A 19530-nucleotide genomic window follows, 5' to 3' on the forward strand; every position below is an offset into this window, starting at 1 on the left:
AATGAATATTTTAAAGTACTCAATAAATATTTGGGTTTTTAAAAATATGTTATAAACTTCCATGGGCACAGGACCTCCCAAGCGCAATGGGGTCAAATGGAACCAAAATTGTTTACAAATGTACCAGGAAAACAGGCAATGTGGAAATCTTAGTCAGGGTAGAAAAAGAATCAGATGGTGGTAGCAACAGAGAAAGCAACCGAGGCACTATGGCAATCAAAGCAATTAAGCACCAAAGTAGCTGACCCCTTCCCTTCCTAAAGACAGCTCCAGGGCCCAGATGGGATGATCTTTACAAGCCAATAATCAATTGCCACTACCAACTGCTTCACAAAGAACAGGACAATTCAGAATCACCTGGGGTAACTCGGCACAGTGGATAGAGCACCTGCCCTGGAGTCAGGAGGACCTGAGTTCAAATCCGACCTCAGACACTTAGCACTTACTAGCTGTGTGACCCTAGGCAAGTCACCTAACCCCAATTGCCTCACCAAAAAAACAAACCCCCACACACAGAATCACCTGCTGTTGAGCCACCATCAACATCAACACATACAGCACAGGCTTTGCCTTCTGCACCTGTACTTAAACCAGTAGTATGACAATGGAGGCAACTGTGACTTCCAAAAGAGAAACTCCGAGGGAGTTTTATTCTGTGCCACCACCCTTTCCTCTAAATATGAGGGAGTAGGGAAGGCCAAAGAAGTTGCAATGGCAAGAACCTAGACAGTGAACTCAACTTGAGAACACCTTCAAAACCAATGGATTTGGATGACGCCAACCAATCAGCTTGAAGTAGTGTGTAAGAACCACCTCTGTTCCAGACCTATAAAAAGCTTCCACAATCAGTTTACTAGGGAGTTTGTGTTTGAAGCAGGCTCGTGGTGGAGGACTTGAGGAAGAACCCGACCAGGCTGGAACTCAAGGATAGATAGGCCTTCTCTTAACTTTCTGAACTCCATGTGAATACCTGTATGCTTTAATAAATGCTTAATGCCCAAAGACTGGTGCTAAAGCTTCTAATTTAAGGCAACCACAATTTAGATTTTAAACATCACAATCCCTTAAGAGAAGAGTTTCTTCCAAAAACTGACTTCAGAGATGCAGATTAGCTTAGAGTGGATCATTATTTTATCTTCATGCTGGTGTTATTCATGGCATTTATTTTCAACTAGAATGAGCTCCTTTCTAACTCATTCTAAAAAGAAATTTCTAACTTTCTCCCACCCAGTTATAGCAATCCTCTTTTTGGTTTCATGTCTGTCTGAGACCCTGCCAGGGAAATAAATGTAAGGTTCTTTTTTGATTTTAGAGGTGAACTTGAAGGTCAGTCCCTATGGTCTTGCTGCAACTTTAGCCTCCTATGGAACAGAGTCCAAAGAGCTATTCTGTCTGAAATTCTTACTGCTAGGCAGCTCAGAAAATAAAATACCTCTGAAACAACAGCTGGTATTTCAGTCTTTTTAGTTACTGTGCTATTTATTAGCACTGCTCAAGTATTTTAAAATCTGAAAATCAGAAACAGAATGTAGATGCAGATTTCAAGACTATAAATAGATTAAAATATTTTAAAATAGAATAAATTAATGATGCACTTGGGATAGGTGGCATCTGTAGTGTAACACAAGTGACTGTGTGATAAATATTTCTGCCAAACCAAACTTCTTAAAAAGCAAGTTCTTATGAGCTCCTAAACCTCAATTCGGGTTTTGGGGTTTTTTTTGCAGGGCAATGGGGGGTCAAGTGACTTGCCCAGGGTCACACAGCTAGTAAGTGTCAAGTGTCTGAGGCCAGATTTGAACTCAGGTACTCCTGAATCCAGGGCCAGTGCTTTATCCACTGCGCCACCTAGCTGCCCCCTCAATTCATTTTAAAAATTCAATTAAACAGGACAATCACTGTTCAAACAAAGACTCTCTGCCCTCAAAAGTATATAACCTGGTTGAGAAGATAAGATATACATCCATGCAAATAGCTGGAGCATAACTCTAAAACAATATATAAATGTTCATGGATAGGTCAAAAATATAATTAAACATACTTACCAAAAGGCAATTCAAATCTTGCATCTAGCAAAATTTTATGGGGAGTTGGGTTCTTGGTTCCACAGACTTCATCATCTTTCATCAATGTTTCTGCTTCCAGGGTGGACCATTCCCCAGGGCCTTCCTAAAGGTGCATAAATCTAACATTAAACTTGAAATTATTTTTATAGTTTTTCTATTAGCGTATTTCTACCAGACCCATGACCCTATTTCTTCCAGTCCCTCTTGTTTGGGAGGCAATTGAAGCAGGAATCTCTGAAAATCATATGTGTTCTCTGAAAGCAATTAGTGTTTCTTTTTTAGATTATCTTCTTGCTCTTTACCTTGATTTTTGGGGGGGGGGGTTGAGGCAATTGGGGTTAAGTTACTTGCCCAGGGTCACACAGCTAGTAAGTGTTAAGTGTCTGAGGCCATATTTGAACTCAGGTCCTCCTGACTCCAGGGCCAGTGTTCTATCCACTATCTACCCAGCTGCCCCTTGATTTTCCTTTAATGCAATGGTCTTTTACCTGGATTCTATAAATGTGTTTTGCTAAGTATATTTCCATATAATCAATTTCCTTTTTAATCCTAAGTATTTTATTTTATGCACTTAAAAATATTATTCTGAGATAGGGTCATAAGCTCTATGATACTCTGCTAAATTCCTGTTCAAGATTTTCTCTTTCAGCTTCACATTTACTCTGCACACCCTCTGATTGAATTCTAGCTACTCAGTTTCTCAGATATGAGCTGATGCTTTCATTTAGTAAAGAGGACTGACATCTTAGGCAAAAGAAAATTGAATTCGCTTCACCAGGACAAACCCCAAATACAACACAAATAACTAACCTCGTCCGACTGCCGGATGGTCTTCAGTGCAATCCATACAGTGCCCACCATTGTGTCCCAAATCAGGCCTTTGTTCCATACCTCTACACTTAAACCCAGGTCCAGGCGATTGATTTCACTGATGAAAAGAAAAAAAAAATAGACCTTTGAGGAAATCCAGACACTATGGGGGAAACAAAATCCTACCTACTTCTGACTTACATATGTAAGTCATAGATCTAGAACTGGAAGGGAACTCAGAGGCTATTTAGTCCAACCCCCTCCTTCCATAGATGAGGAAACTGAGGCACAGAGATGGTAAATAACTTGCTCAAAATCATGCAGGTATCAAGTGACAAAAGTTGAATTTGAATCCAGGTCCTCTGTCTAGAACCAGCATTCTTTCTGCTGTAACACACTGAGCCTTGAATGGTCCTTCAGTAGGATCTTTATTATCCACCAAAAGGGAAAAAAAGCATTGTGTGACTATGAAGCAGCTCTAAGGCTCTTAAAACCCTCTCATAGAATCTTTAGAAAAGCAACTTCCTTTTTAGCAATTTTAGCTTTAGCCACTAGCCAGACAATGGAGGGAGCACCAGGAGGTAGACAAATGATGATGTTACACTGTTGTCATTATTTAGGGAGGAATAGTCTCCAAAATTTTTATTATATTTTTTATGCCACAAAAGGCAGCGCAGTGTTGAGAACTAAGCCTTGAGAGTCCAGAAAACCTGGATTTACGACCCTGTTCCAAATATACTGGTTTGTGACCATGGGAAAGTCACTTAACCTTTTGATGCCCCAGGCAACTCTCTAAGATTATAAAGCACAGACAGTTACAATTTGTCTGCCACACAGAGAGTTTCCCAGTATGCATAATCTATGTAATCATAGGTCCAAACACACACACACACACACATATGCATACATATATACATATACACATGCTAAAACTTAACATCACCATCTGACATTTATGTATTTTCTCTTTTTCAAAGCACTTCTGCATTTATGGTCTCATTTTATTCTTTTTTTTTTCATTTTATTCTAACAATCTTTAAAGAGTGGCAGTTACAGAATTGGAAGAGCTGGAATTCAGAGCAAAGTCTTGAGTCCAGATCCAGTTTCCTTTCTCCTTATTATTCCACAGCTGTCCCTGGTGAAAGGAACCATTTTTCTCCCTACTATCTCTCTCCAGACCCATCCACATACTAGAGATTCACAAGAAGGAGGCCACATACACTCTGCAGGTACAAGATCATGGGATCAGAACTTGGGCCCTTAGTAGCCATCAAGTCCATTTCTCACATTATACAGTTGAGGTGATGAAGGTATGGAGAGAATAAATGATTTGCCCAACTGACTCAATCAATACAAACATTTAACAATTATTCTCACTGTGTAAAAAAGCTGGGTAGTAGAAGGGGCAGGTTGAGAGTTTAACTGCTGGGAACCATCATCCCTGTGAATGCATGCATAAAGAAACCTTAGAGAGACTAACTAAGCTGTTATGCTTCCCTGAGGAAGTGGGACAAAGGTCACCAGCCTTTTCAGTCTTCTCTAGAGAGCATGATCATTTCAACTTGTGGAGAACAGAGAAGCATGAATGATCGAATACAAACAGTCCTTGCCATAGTGTTACTCGGATTCTTTTATTTGAGGAAGCAGAGAGGGAAACAGGATATCTGTCTAGCCAAAGGAGCACGATAGAATCTAAGAGTTCTAAGAAGACCTACACCTAGTAAACTGTATGACACAAACTAGGTACTCAATCCATACTATTTTATTCATTTAAAAGAATCAAAGCACCAAAAAAAAAAAAAAAGAAAGAAAGAAAAAAGAATCAAAGAACAGAGCTGATCTTAGCCTGACCCTTGTTACCTTCTGATACAGCCTGGCTGAGAAGAATTTTGCAGCCATTAGCTGAGAGGGCTAAATGAAGAGAGCTCTACCTCTGCTCTGCAGAGTAAAGGATTTTCTAATCACAGTATTGGCAGAAGATGGAAGACAGAATAGTAAGTGGCACTGAAGACAGCACCTCAGGTGAGGACTCCAGCTGAGGCACAATAGCAACAAACTGAAAGAGTTACAAGCCCTCCCTTCAAGGGAGAGGTTTGCTATCCCTAGTGGATACTGGGCAGGGTATCACGAGGTGACGCTGAATTTCTATGGATAACTAAAGACGAGTTGGAACAGAGTCATAAAGCTTAGAGGGAAACAGTAGAGGCACCCAGTGAGGAGCAGCTGAGGTGCAAAGTCTAGAAAAGATGGGCGGAGAGCACTCCAAGTCTAGATAGTCTGGAAGGCTGATTCATTTCCTGATTTTTGTAAACCGCACCCCCCAAACCCCCCAAACAAGCAAATTTTCCTCCTAATCATTTTAGAAACTGTGAGTGTATGGGCCATTGAGTCCAACTCCTACATTTTACAGATGAGAAAACATCAGCAGGGTTGAGAAGGCTTGCCTGGTGGGGAGCAAGTCTAAGAGAAAGCAGCATGATAATGGTATTAAAGAAAATTACCCCATTCTGTGTGTGCCCTCTCGCTAGGTCCCTCTGTGATACTAGTAAAATTCAACACATTCCAAGGCTTGGAGTGGATTCTGACACACAAAGTGCCTAGAACTTGGGCTAACTAAATATGAAAATCAGAGTAAGGGGATCATCTAGTTCATTCTAAGATGTCACGTATTTCACTAGTACTTAAAAGACCTTACTCTACCCAAGGATCCAAGTTTTTACATAATGAACAAAAAGTAAGACTGGGGGCGGGGGAGTTGGGGGTTGTCCTTAGGTCTTCCTCTTTAAAGAATTACACTGGGGGGCAGCTAGATGGCGCAGTGGTTAAAGCACTGGCCCTGGATTCAGGAGTACCTGAGTTCAAATCCGGCATCAGACACTTGACACTTACTAGCTGTGTGACCCTGGGCAAGTCACTTAACCCTCATTGCCCTGCCCCCCCCCCAAAAAACAATTACATCCTCTCACACACAAATCTAATTAGAATAAAATAATCCTTTATTTGGGTGCTAGAGAAAGGAACCGAGAGAGGTCAAACTTTTCTCAGAGAGAGGTAGATAATAATGGCTTAGAGATCACATGATTCTCTGAAATGCATTTCTTCGCAAACAGAAAGGCCAAAACTTTTATAGATGTAGATCGGGTGGACAGATGGGGTGACTGTGGAAAGTTCCATTTGGGGGTGGGGGGAAGCTGGAATGAGGGGAAGTGGTCCTGACATCTGGCGTTATCTCTGCCCCCTGGCGTAGATCAGGCAGCAGTCATGCCTAATGAGTTTAGCTCTCTTGCTTCTCAAGGTGTATTTGTCCTTCAGTTTAGCTGGCCAGTTTAAACTTTAATAGTCCCAAATACCTTGATATGACCCAACCCCATAACAAAGACTTTATTTGATAGGCATTTATTAAGCACCTACTTCAGTTTCTGAACAGTGAGGAATCAAAAATAGACTATTCTTGGGGCAGCTAGATGGCGCAGTGGATAGAGCACCGGCCCTGGAGTCAGGAGGACCTGAGTTCAAATCCGACCTCAGACACTTAACACTTACTAGCTGTGTGACCCTGGGCAAGTCACTTAACCCCAATTGCCTTACTAAAAAAAAATAAATAAATAAACTATTCTTACCTCTTTGCCCTTGAGATGCTTTCAATCTAGGAATAAGGCAGTAAGACTGAACAGAAACTTATAACCTGTGTAACCACTTTGTGGGTAAGTCACTTAACTTCCCTGAGTCTGTTTCCTCATTTATAAATGAAGATGGGATTGGACTAGATATTCTCTAAGGTCCCTTTCAGCTCTATCTATTGTAATCCTGTAGAGCAGGTAAGGTCAAATGAAGCCATTTTCAAGATATTGTTAATATGAATGCATGGATCACCTGGATTTGATGGAGCTGTCTTATTATTCAAATGGATTTTGAGACCCTGGAAAATGCCCTCTGACTAAAACTTCAGGCTGAACCCAGATAGTTAGCAGATAAGTTCCTATTTACTAACTTCTTTCCCCAAGAGAGTAAACAAAATGTCCCTTTTGACTAAACTTCAACTATTAAGTCCCCATTCACTATCTTCTTTCCCCAAGAGAGTACTAGATCTTATGTTCTTCTTAGCAAATATCTAGGTATCCTCATCCTTGGTAAACCCTTTCTGGGTCTTTAAGTTGCCTGTTATAGTATTTACTTTGGGTTCATTTGTATCATGCTAATAAAACTGATATTACCGGGGACAGCTAGGTGGCGCAGTGGATAAAGCACTGGCCTTGGATTCAGGAGGACCTGAGTTCAAATCCAGCTTCAGACACTTGACACTTACTAGCTGTGTGACCTTGGGCAAATCACTTAACCCTCATTGCCCTGCCAAAAAAACAACAACTAATATTACCCTGTAATCAGCGAGCAAAGAAACCTTATATACCCTGAGAAAGAGGGAATATCTGAGCTCCCTTCTTAGGAAGTGGTCCTCTATATGATTCATGTTGTTTCTTCTTGGAACAAAATAAACTGGTACTATGTTTTTCTTCTGTCTGTCTCTGATCTGGTTTTCCTGTAGGAGACATTATGTTCTCTGATCTGTTTGTTTTGTTTTGTTTTTCATAGGAGGACAGGTATGGAAACAAATTGTAGGAAATAGTATAAAATTGATTTCTCTGATCCATTTATTTTTTTGTAGGAGACAGGCAAATAAAAACTATATTTAATTTTTAACACAAGATAGGCATTTTCAGACAATTTTTATATGTGTTTGAAAACAAGGAAAATGTGCTATCTTTAAGGTCCCTGTTGACTCTAAAATTCTAAGATTGTATGACATTAACATTATTGAAGAGGGGATGGATGAATATTCATAGCATGGTGCTTAAGAGAAGTATAAAGGGCACAGATGGAGAATTTAAAAAGGAGAGAAATTTCTTTTGAGACAATAGGGAAATCAGCAACAGAGAGATGCAAAGACAATATGTGCTGGGGTGAGGAGAAGCAGCAGCATAGTAGCATAGCATGAAGTGTGTTTAGATTTGGGTGAGAAGATTTTAGTATGAAACCTGAGCCTGTCACTTACTACCTATGTGGTCTAATGCAAGCCTCAACCTTGCTGAATCTCATTCTCTTTATCTGTAAGATGAGAGATTTGGACTAGATGGCCCACACAGCCACATTTTCTGAGGGGGTAAAAACAATCAGTGAATGAACAAGAATTCCAGCCTATCCATGCACTATACTGTCAATGCCTACAAAAATTTTAGGACTATCAGAACTCAGTGTTGAGTCTGCAAGTCAAAAAGCATTTATTGTATCAGTGATAACGATTGTTATCCATGTAAGACATAAAAAAGACCCCAAAACCAAAACCAAAAACCATAGTATGCCCTGTACACCTTGTACACAGAAATACTTCTTTGTACTGTGCCTGTAGTGACTGATTGCATCTTCCTCCTATTTGAAGCTCTGCTGCTTAGATTTATGGTCTGATCAAGTGTGCCATATGCCTTTGTTTGAGAGAGAAAAAAAAAAAGGCCCCTCCATTCCTGATTGCAACATAGTACACTGATTAATCTCTCTATTCCTGCTGTGTTCTAGTACTCACTATACCAGCATTTGAGCTTTTGCCTCCATGTAATCTAACATCAGAGTTAATCATATCCCTCCTCCCCTCTGCATCCCTATAACCACAGTCAATTTGCATTTTAACTATGACTTTCTGAGTTTTATTACAACTTTACTCTTCATTTATACAACTGTAGTCACTGTGTATATTATTCTCTTTTCTCTCTTTCATCCTTAGACTGTTCATTAAAAAAAAATTGGCCATAAAAGGAAGGAGAGTGAAATTATTTGAGAAAGTTGTCAATTTTTGTTTTTATGTCTGTCTCCTACGGGAAAAAAAAACGATCAAAGAAATTATCTTCATAATGTCTCCTGTAGGAAAAACCAGATTAGAGACAGACAGGAAAAACATAGTGCCAGTTTATTTGTCCCAAGAACAGCATGAATCATGCGGAGACCCCTTCCAAAGAAGGACCTCAAAACCTCCCTCTTTCTGAGGATATAAAAGGTTTCTTTGTTCACTGGTTACAGGGTGTTATCAGTTTCATTAGCATGACACAAATCAACTTAAAAGCAAATACTATGACAAGAAATGGACGTAATGCAAATCGGTTTAACAATTTCAGTTATAACAAGAATGTAGGAAATACCAATCAGCTTGATAGTTCGACTTAACTGAAACACTATGATAACAATTTTTTAATGTGGAAAATGAAACATAGAAGGGAGGCTTTGACCTTGTCTGTGGCAGACAGGCTCTGACCTTGCCATGTTGCAGCTGCAGCTGCAGGCCTGTTTCTCCTTTGTAAGGTTGTCTCTGACCTTGTCCTTGTTTGATACACTTGTATGTATCTTGCTGTCCTGTAATGACTATACCACTATACCACACCTACTCTTTTTGTATATAACCAGGTGGGCTACAATACTTGAGGCCCATTGTTGGAGGTTTGATCCCACCTTGGGCCCATGCATAATAAACTCTCTTTCTCTCCACCTCAGCCAGTACCTGGCTGAGTATTTTCTGTGTCAATTGTACTGTAACACTATATGATTCCCAAAAAGAGGTTGGCAAGGAGGAGGATGCCCAAAAGTTTTTACAAGATAGGGACTTACTATTCTGGGGAAAGAAGTTAGCAGATAGGGACTTATCTGCTAGCTATCTGGGTTCAGTTTGAAGTTCAGTCAAAGGGCTTTTTGCTCCTATTAATCCAAGGTTTCATAAAATCCTTTTGGATAATAAGGCAGTTCCATCAAATTCATCATAACAAAGTAAGAGGAGTATTGACTATGGGTAAAGAGGTCATATCTACTGACAATTCAGCACAGTCAACTTAAGCAAAGTTAATCTTAATCAGACTCATTTCCCCTTGCTGTTAGTGCCTTATCTCTGTTGATTGTCTCTAATTTATCCAATATACATCTTATATATACACAGTTGTTTGGATGCTGTCTCCACCATTTGACTGTGAGTGCCTTGAGAGCAGGGACTGGGCTTTGGGGCCTTTATTTGTAGGGCTTGGTAAATGGCCTGGCACAGAAAAGGTGCTTAATAAATGCTTCTTGACTTGAATCCAAAGTCTTTGAAGCTGGAAAAGGTGTCAGTAGGTATGCTAAATGACAGGCAACTCAAGGAAAATTGGAAGATTCGCACTTGGGACTATGCCACAACTTTCCACTGAAAGGTAGGTGAAGAAGGTAAGGAGTGACTAGACTAAGAGGCACTCTATCTCATGATGCTTGAGATGTCTATCTATGAGAAGGTACATTAGCCACGGCCCTGCCCCCTTTATCTCTTAATGCTGTGTAGCTGTAAAACCAAAATGCTTTGAAGTGGGGCAGGGGTAAGGAATTTTTTTTTTTACTTTGAAATAACATTCACATTGCCAACAGAGTTCTTTAAGCAGAACACAATTTGTTCTCAACAGGCCTGTAGGTAGAAGATTGAATTAAAAGAACAATCAGCTACTTGCATTAGGCAATGACAGACAAAAGACAGAGCTAATCACCAGTAATTCCTTTACATGCCTGGCTGACTCAGATTCTTTCTCTCTTCTCTTCTACCCCCCTTAATTTAGGGGTGTGAGAAAACTGAATCTTAATGTACCTCCAAGCCTGTGAGGAGATGCTAAGACCACTATAGCTACCTGGTCCTTTCTTGAGCCAAAGGTAAGTATCTGAAACCTGAAGCTTGAAAGTAAAAGAAACACTAAATGTAAACACCAAATTTTAATCATTTAAAATCATCATTGTAAGAAAATGGGTAGTTGTCTCCTCTCAATGAGGATATAACAGTCAATCATACTCCTCCTGACCTGTTTGTAGGACAAAGGTCTCAGATCCCCTCCTTCCCCCTCTGGCTAACAAAGTCACATGGTTCAAGGAGCCCTGGTCTCAATAAGGTCTGCTCCTGGGGCAGCTAGATGGCACAATGGATAAAGCACTGGCCCTGGATTCAGGAGGACCTGAATTCAAATCTGGCCTCAGACACTTGACACTTACTAGCTGTGTGACCCTGGGCAAGTCACTTAACCCCCACTGCCCCACCCCCAAAAAATAAAGTCTGCTCCTGAGTTGTGTCCATATAAGGAAGAATAAGGTCCACTCCTGAGTTATGCCCATATAAGGAAGAGGGATGGGAATACTGTGTTCTGATTAGCTAGTTTTTGCGCATAGATTGTAACCCTTGAATAATCGGACCAATGATGAAAAAGGAGAGGGTCCATTCGCATTAGGGACTAGGGTTTAAAACAGGGCCTGCGAGCCCCCTTTCTTGGCACCCACTAGCTGTACACTAGGGTGCCTCCTTCTCACGAGAAGGAAATAAAAGAGCCTTTGTCACCTTGCTACTGAGTTCCTGAGAATTACTGAGAAGAGGATTGTTTTCCCTCACAATCATCATTGTGAGAAATGGTGATGGTTTGATACATGGTGGAATCTTCTCAGAATAACTTGATACATGAGGAGATCTTCTCAAGGAAAGCATGTGCATATAAAGAACAACAGACAATATTATCTAATGAATTACTTCAAACCAGGAAAGAGAAAAGTAAGTTTTTCAGGGCTAGAGATAAAAACCAGTTTGAGCTGGCTCTCCCTGGTCTTAGAGAAAGTACATAAAAGGTTAACTCTAGTCTCTACTGTGCTTGCTTAATATTGACTTATTAATGTTAATTTCTCCCCTGTCTAAAACCTCCACCCCATTTTTGATCATGTGTGGAAAGTGTTAAGGACCAGGGTACCTCAGAAGTTTTCTGGGGTAAATCAAAGAACCTTCTCCTTGAGAAACTAAACCAAAGGACAGACACACCTAAAGAGCTAAGTGGCACTGGATCTGGACTGAGTTAGCTCCAGGACCACCACCCTTCATTCCAGTCTCCCCCACCCCTCAGGGAGATTACATGTGGCTGCTGCCTTTATGGCATGAGGGGGAGAGAGATGGCTTGAGAGATCCAGAGCCACCCCTCACCCAACTTCATCAGTGGGGGATGGTCCTCCCCCAATAAGGGAACTTTCCACAGTCAGAGATGATCACCCCATCGGACCACTGCCATTGGTCCTCTATAAAAGTATCTGCCTGTCTCAGGCTCAGGGAGAAAGGTATCTCAGAGAGCCACACCTCTGTGCCATGCCTTCTCCCCATGAGAAGTCCAAGGATATCTCTCTTGGTTTCCTTTCCCTAGCACCTAAATAAACTATTATTTTATTCTAATTGGATTTGTGTGCAAGAGGATGTAATTCTTTAAAGAGGAATTCCTAAGAACCCCTACCCCAAACCCCCTCAATTTTCCCTATAACAGAAGGGGTAGTGGGCAGTTAGGTAGCACAGTGGATAAAGCACTGGCCCTGGATTCAGGAGGACCTGAGTTCAAATCCGGCCTCAGACACTTGACACTTACTAGCTGTGTGACCCTGGGCAAGTCACTTAACCCTCACTGCCCTGCAAAAACAAAACAAACAAACAAACAAATAACAGAAAGGGTAACCTATCAAGGAGGATTTAGCTAGAACCCTTCTGGGAAGATTGTGAACCTGTGCTTAGCAACCTAAGATAGCTCAGGGAGGGACTGATTGCAGCAGGGTGTAGGATAAATACAAGGTGCTTGCTTTCAGCATTTGCTTTACTGCCTTTTTTTTTTTTTTACTGCTTTTCTTTCTGTGAGTGCGCATTCTCATGAGAATGCAATAAAGGCTTTTTTTTATACTAAAGCTGCCTCTGAAAGAACTTATTTTGAGATGGTCTGCACCTGTTCCTCACAATCATCATAACAGCTAACATTTACATAGCACTTCCTAAGTGCCAGGCACCATGTTAAGTACTTTACAACTGTTATCTCATTTGATCTTTACAATAATCTGGGAGGTAGGTGCTGTTATTATCTCTACTTTACAAATGAGGAAAATGAGAAAAAGAGGTTAAATGACTTTCTTAGGGTTCCACAACTAGTAAATGTATTGATGAAGGTGGCCAGAGGGTTAACAGAAGAATTTATCAACAAATAATATCAACAGAAGCCTAAGGAAACAGTAACCAGGGACCATTAATAGTCATTAATAACTGGAATGTTGAAACCGGCATTCCTGCATGACAGGAAACATAAACTGTACATAGAACCTGGACCTTAAGACAACGAGATATCCTCAAAGTGAGACCTTTGGGATCTGACAAGTTTAAACATGCTTTAGGAACATGCACAGAAAGACAAAATGTGTCCTTTAGTTCACCTGATGTTTAGACCCCAAAAACAGCCCCCACCTTGGGGGATGTCTTAGGACCCCAAGAATTCCAAAATGGATATGAACCTCCCACAAGGAGAAGACTAAGATAATGAGAAAATTACCTATATTTTTCACTATAATATAACCATTTTCATCTCCTTGAACGAGACACCTTTCTCTGTGGTGTCTCCCCATGGCCTTACAGTCTTTTGTTTATTTATTTATTTAAAGTTTTGAGTTCCAAATTCTATCCCTCTTTCATTCCCTCTCTCCCTACCCTCCCCCCTCCCCCCTCCTTAAGGCAGCAAACAACCAAATATAGGTTATATATGTGCAATTCTGTAAAATATTACCATATTAGTAATTTTATACAAAAAGACTCAAGTTAAAAAAAAGAAAGCAGAAAACAGCATGCTTCAGTCTGTGCTCAATCAACATCAGTTCTTTCTCTGGAAGTGGATAGTATGCTTCATCATTAGTCCTTTGGGATTGTCTTGGATCGTTGTATTGCTGAGAGTAAAGTCATTCACAATTGCTCACAGAACAATAATGCTGTCACTGTGCACAATGTTCTCCTGATTTTGCTTACTTCACTATAGATCAGTTCATATGAGTCTTTCCAGGTTTTTCTGAAATCATCCTGCTTGTCATTTCTTATAGCACAATAATATTCCATTACAATCATATACCAGAGCTTGTTTAGTCATTCCCCAATTGATAGGCATTCCATTTGATTTCCAATTCTCAGCCACCACAAATATTTGTTATAAATGGCCTTACAGTCTTTTAATAAAACTTAGAAACAGAGTAACTGAGTCATGTAATTCTTTGAGATGCCTCACAATCAATTCTGGCAACAGTATGAGGCCAGATTTGAATTTAGTTCTTCCTGACTCTAGGACCAGCTCTCTTTCCATTGCCCCACCTAACTGTTCCTCTTCTATCCTTTCTTTCTTGAAAATCCAAGCTGCTTAGCTTAATGCATTCTTTTGTTAAAAATAATGATCTGCTAAAGAAAAAATCTTAAGAGATCTAGAGTCCAATTAATTTTTCCAGAGGTTATTATGTAATTCAATAATTCTGAATGAGTCACTTTAGTAAACTGAGATAAGAATCTCAAATATTAACGAAGTTTTAAAGATGATTGCAACCTAGGATCCAAGTACTTAGCTTCCCATACTCACTCTCCGCCCCCTCCAAGCCTTTTAGAGGTAAAAGATCAAGAAAGGGTGAATGGATGGAATTACAGAAGCAAAAGTGGCAATATGAAAAACAAAATAATCTTCAACACTCTAATCCCCCATACCAGGTCTTCCTACCTAATACACAGAACTAGCTCTTTCACATACTCAGAGACTTAAACATGCATAGTGATAGGTGATTTCCCAAAACAATAGCATACTAAGAAGTAATAAAATGGGGGCAATGTGCCAGGTCATACTAGATAAAAGACTCCTGTGATTCTGATGTCAAGCTTAGGAGATTTCAGGACAATCAACAAGTTCCATGCCAACCTGGCTTGTTCAATTTCTTTTTCTTGTTAGTGTTGGTGACCATTTATAAATGTAAAATAACATGCTCAAAATATTTTCCCTGAAACTAAGATTTAAGAACCAGTTGCATGATATTTATATTTATCATTGATCTGCAGCAGGAAAGGATCTTAATCTGGTCCCAGCCTTTCATATAATACAAGGGGAAACTGAGGCCCAGAGAGATTAATTAACTTTCCCAAGGTCACACAGGTACAAGTCAGCATAACTAGCATTCAAACAGTGGTTTTCAGGAGAATTTTAAAGTTCCAAAAGTTTTTTATGAAATGGTACTAGCCCAATGGCATATTAAGGGGAATGGAATAGAACCAGCTAACTCTAGGGACCCCGTGTTTTGTTTTGTTTTATTCTAAACTTAAAAAATAAAACAAGCATTTTCATATCATAGTAGAATAGAAAAAAGATAACTGTACTTGAAATTACAAATCTATGTACAACTTGCTATTCCCTTTAAATATATAATAAAGTTATGTAACTTTTTTTCTTTTCTTCCCTCCCCTGCCCTAGAGATAGCTACCAGACACAAATTGGTATGTGTGTATGTAAAACCATTTTATACATACTTTTACTTATCAGTTCTTTCTCTATATGTAGATAGCACCTATCTTTATAGGTCCTTTGTAGTTAATTTGGACATTTATAATAGTCAAAATGACTTAGTTGCTCAAAGTTGTTCTTAAAGTAGTATTGCTGGGGCAGCTAGGTGGTGCAGTGGATAGAGCACTGGCCCTGGATTCAGGAGGACCTGAGTTCAAATCCAGCCTCAGACACTTGACACTTACCAGCTGTGTGACCCTGGGCAAGTCACTTAACCCCAATTGCCTCACCAAAAAAAAAAAAAAAAAGTATTGTTATTACTATATTTAACATTCTTTTGGTTCTGTTCATTTTGCTTTTCATTATTTCATGCAAGTTATCCATGTTTTTCTAAGCTCATTGCGCTCATCATTTCTCATAGCATAGTAGTATTCCATCACAATCATATACCACAACTTATTCAGCCACTCCCCAATTGATGGACATCCCTACAATTTCCAGTTCATTGCCACCACAAAGCGAGCGGCTATAAATATTTTAGAATATATAGGTTCTTTTCCTTCCCCCCTAATCATTTTGGGAAACAGACCTAGTAGTGCTATTGCTGGGTAAAAGGGTATAGGCAATTTAATAACTCTTTGGGCATAGTTCCAGACTGCTCTCCAAAATTGTTAGATTAGTTCACAGTTCCACCAACAGTGAACTGTGTTGTTGATGAACACTAACTGATTTATTGTTAAAGAATTTACTGAGATTAACCATATAGAGACCACCTAGGAACAATGCCTTTTAGACTTAAGGTCTTTTCTTACAAAACAGCAAAGACCAGGTGGAAAAGGGGAAATGATCATTCAAAGCACCTATGCTAAAACCTTATTCTACTTCAGAGTGTTTTCGTTTCAATTCTAGTTCATTCATGAAAACTCACAGTAATGAGATTCTCATTCTAGAAATAATAATAATATTTTAAATAGATGCCACCTTACAAAAGATTTAATCTCTAAGCTTTGTAAAATTAAAAGCTTTTAAAATAGGGAAACCTAGCTAAAGAAATAAAAATAATGTGGGAACAGAATAAGACATATGTCATTCCTGTTGTTTTGCCTTCAACTAGAATGATCGCTCTTTGTGGGTGCTGTGATAGTTTATGTAGAGAATCCTAGTCAACTAAAAAAAACTAATCAAAATAATTAACAACTTCAGCAATGGTGAAAGACAGAAAATAAGCCCACACAAATCATCAGATTTTATTTGAAAAACAACTCCTCCCCCAAACACTGAAAGAACCATTTTACATCCTGTCCTACCAGGACAGATATAAAGAAAAATTCCATTTAAAATAACTACAGATGGCATAAAATACTTGGGAATCTACCTGCTAAGACTCTCATAGGAACTACATGAACACAATTACAAAAGAACTCTTTATACAAGTACAGACAGATCTAAATAATTGGACAAATATTAATTGTTCATGGGTAAGTGAGCCAAGAAAACTTACAATATCACCAAAATTAATTACTTATTTGGTTAAATTCCAAAGAATTACTTTATAAGGCTAGAAAATGCATAACAAAATTCATCTGGTAGAGCAAAAAGTCAAGAATAACAAAGAAATTAATGAAAAAATGAAAAGGGAGATGGCAGTACCAGAACTCAAACTATACTACAAAGCTATAATCATCAAAATTTGGTACTGGGTAAGAAATAGAGAGGTTGATCAGTGAAATTGGGCAGTTGGGTGGTACAGTGGATAGAGTGCCAGACTTGAAGTCAGGAAGACTCATATTCCTGAGTTCAAATTTTGCCTCAGACACTTGCTAGCTCTGTGACCCTGGACAAATCACTTAATCTTGTTTGCCTTAGTTTCCTTATCAGTAAGATGAGCTAGGGAAGGAAATGGCAAACCAGTCTAGTATCTTTGGCAAGAAAACCCCAAATGGGGTCACAAAGAGTTGGACATGACTGAAACAAATTAACAACATATAGAAGCAAATGAGCATCATAACCTAGCGTTTGAAAAACCCAAATATACTAGCTATTGGAACAAGACACTATTTGACAAAAGCTATGGAGAAAATTGGAAAGTAGTCTGGCAGAAATTAGGTGCAGGCCAACATCTCATACTATATACCAAGATAAGCTTAAAATGGGTGTATGATTTAGACATAAAGGTTAACATCATAAGCAAATTAGTGTAGCAGGTAAGAAATTACCTGTCACATTTATGGACAGGGAAAATGTTCACAACCAAACAAGAGATAGAAAGGCTCACAGGATGTAAAATGGATAATTTTGATCATACAAAATTAAAAAGGTTTTGCACAAATAAGACCAATGCAGAAGAAAAGCAGGAAACTGAGAAAAAAATCTCTGCAGCACATTTTTCTGATAAAGATTTCATTTCTAAGATATGTTAAGTAATGGGTTAAATTTATAAGAACAAGAGCTATTCCCCAATGGATAAATAGGCAAAAGATGTGATTAGGAAGTTTTCAGAGGAAGAAATCCAAGCTATCAATAGCCATATGAAAAAAAAATGCTCTCACTCACTAAAAATTAGAGAAATACCAATTAAAACAACTATGAGGGGGGCAGCTAGGTGACGCAGTGGATAGAGCACCGGCCCTGGAGTCAGGAGTACTTGAGTTCAAATGCGACCTCAGACACTTAACACTTACTAGCTGTGTGACCCTGGGCAAGTCACTTAACCCCAATTGCCTCACCAAAAAAACCCAACTATGAGGTCCCACTTCATACCCATCACATTGGATAAGGTAATAAAAAAGGAAAATGCCAAAGGCTAGAAGGGCTATGGGGAAAATAGGTACACTCATGCACTATTGGTAGAGCTGTGAACTAGTTCAACAACCCTAGAAAGCAATTTGGAACTATGCTTCCCCCCAAAATAAAATTCCCACTAAACTATAAATACAAGAGTAGGGCAAAGAGATCAAATTTGATCTCAAAGAGATCAAATAAATAAGAAAAGAACCCATATGGATAAAGATATTTATAGAAGCTCTTTTTGTGGTAGCAAAGAATTGGAAACTAAGGGGATACTCATTAACTAAGAAAACAAGTTGAAACAATTTATGATATATGAATGTGATGGAATATTATTGTCCTGTAAGAAATGATGAAGGAAATGCTTTTAAAACAAAACAAAACATGGGAAGACTTGTATGAACTGATGCTAAGTAAACTGGGCAGAACCAAGACAGCAATGTATACAATAAATACAATGTTGTAAAGTAACCAACTTTGAAAGACTTAATTATGACAAACACTATGATCAACCACAATTCCAAAGTGCTCATGATGAAACACCACTAGCGAGAGAACTGATAGACTTGGAGTATAAATTGAAGCATATTTCTTCTATTTTGTTCCTTTTTGTGCAACATGGCTAATGAAGAAATTTATTTTGCATGTCTACATATATTTAGAATGGGTTTTATATTTCTTGTCTTCTCAATGGGTGGGGAAAGGGAAGAAGGTGGGAGAAAAAGAAAAAAAAGAATGAGTGGATAATCATTATAACAATGACATTTCTATGATGCTTTGGCTTTAACCACACATCATCTCACTTGAACCCCACAAAAACCATGAGGTAGGTACTTCAACAGGTACTATCATCATTGCTTTTCAGATCAGGAAGGTGAGGCTCAGAGGTTAAGTGAATTACCTGAATTAAGTCTTGCATCTAGTACCAGAAACAGTTTTTGAATCCAGGGCTCTCCTGACTCCAGATCCAGTGATTTTTTCACTCCACTATAATACCTCTCATTCTACCTAACCCATTCATTCATGTCCTCAGCATTTATTAAATACTAACCTCATGCCCAGATCACTACCAGTTGTTTTGGATAATTTAATTTCTCTTCCAGTAAAATATAGTTTTCTCAAGCATCTGTCCTTGAAATAAGTACAAAACAATTTGGGAATGATAAAAATAATTCTGATGGCATACATTATTTATATGGCAAGTTATGGCTACAAGGCTCTTTCATGGGCATTATCTCATTTGACAGTGACAAATAGGTAATCCTTAACCTCAAGGCACTAACTTCCTAATGAAGAAGACAAGTGAATGTATATAGACATACAGAAAAATATATAAAGTGAATAAATACAAAGTAGTTAAATACAAGGTAGTTTGGGAGGAAGCATACAAGCAGCTGGAATGGGGAAGGGATCAGGAAAAACCATGCAGAAACAGGTGCTTGAGCAGAGTCTTGATGGAAAAGAAAGATTCTATGAGTCGGAGGTAAAGAGGACATGCACTACAAGCACAGGAGACAGCCAGTGCA

The 19530-nt window shown here is 39.0% G+C and overlaps 1 protein-coding gene across 1 annotated transcript in view; it reads right to left on the reverse strand.

Moving 5' to 3' along the window:
- UNC13B (unc-13 homolog B) overlaps nt 1-19530 on the reverse strand; it is a 353350-nt gene that overhangs the window by 214243 nt on the left and 119577 nt on the right. The window contains exons 4-5 of the mRNA XM_044002642.1: nt 2877-2994; nt 2046-2169 (exon numbers count right to left, since the gene is read on the reverse strand). Coding sequence (XP_043858577.1) covers nt 2046-2169; nt 2877-2994 — 242 coding nt within the window. The remainder of the gene's footprint in view (nt 1-2045; nt 2170-2876; nt 2995-19530) is intronic.

Source organism: Dromiciops gliroides, chromosome 1, assembly GCF_019393635.1.
Source record: "Dromiciops gliroides isolate mDroGli1 chromosome 1, mDroGli1.pri, whole genome shotgun sequence".
Taxonomy (NCBI): domain Eukaryota; kingdom Metazoa; phylum Chordata; class Mammalia; order Microbiotheria; family Microbiotheriidae; genus Dromiciops; species Dromiciops gliroides.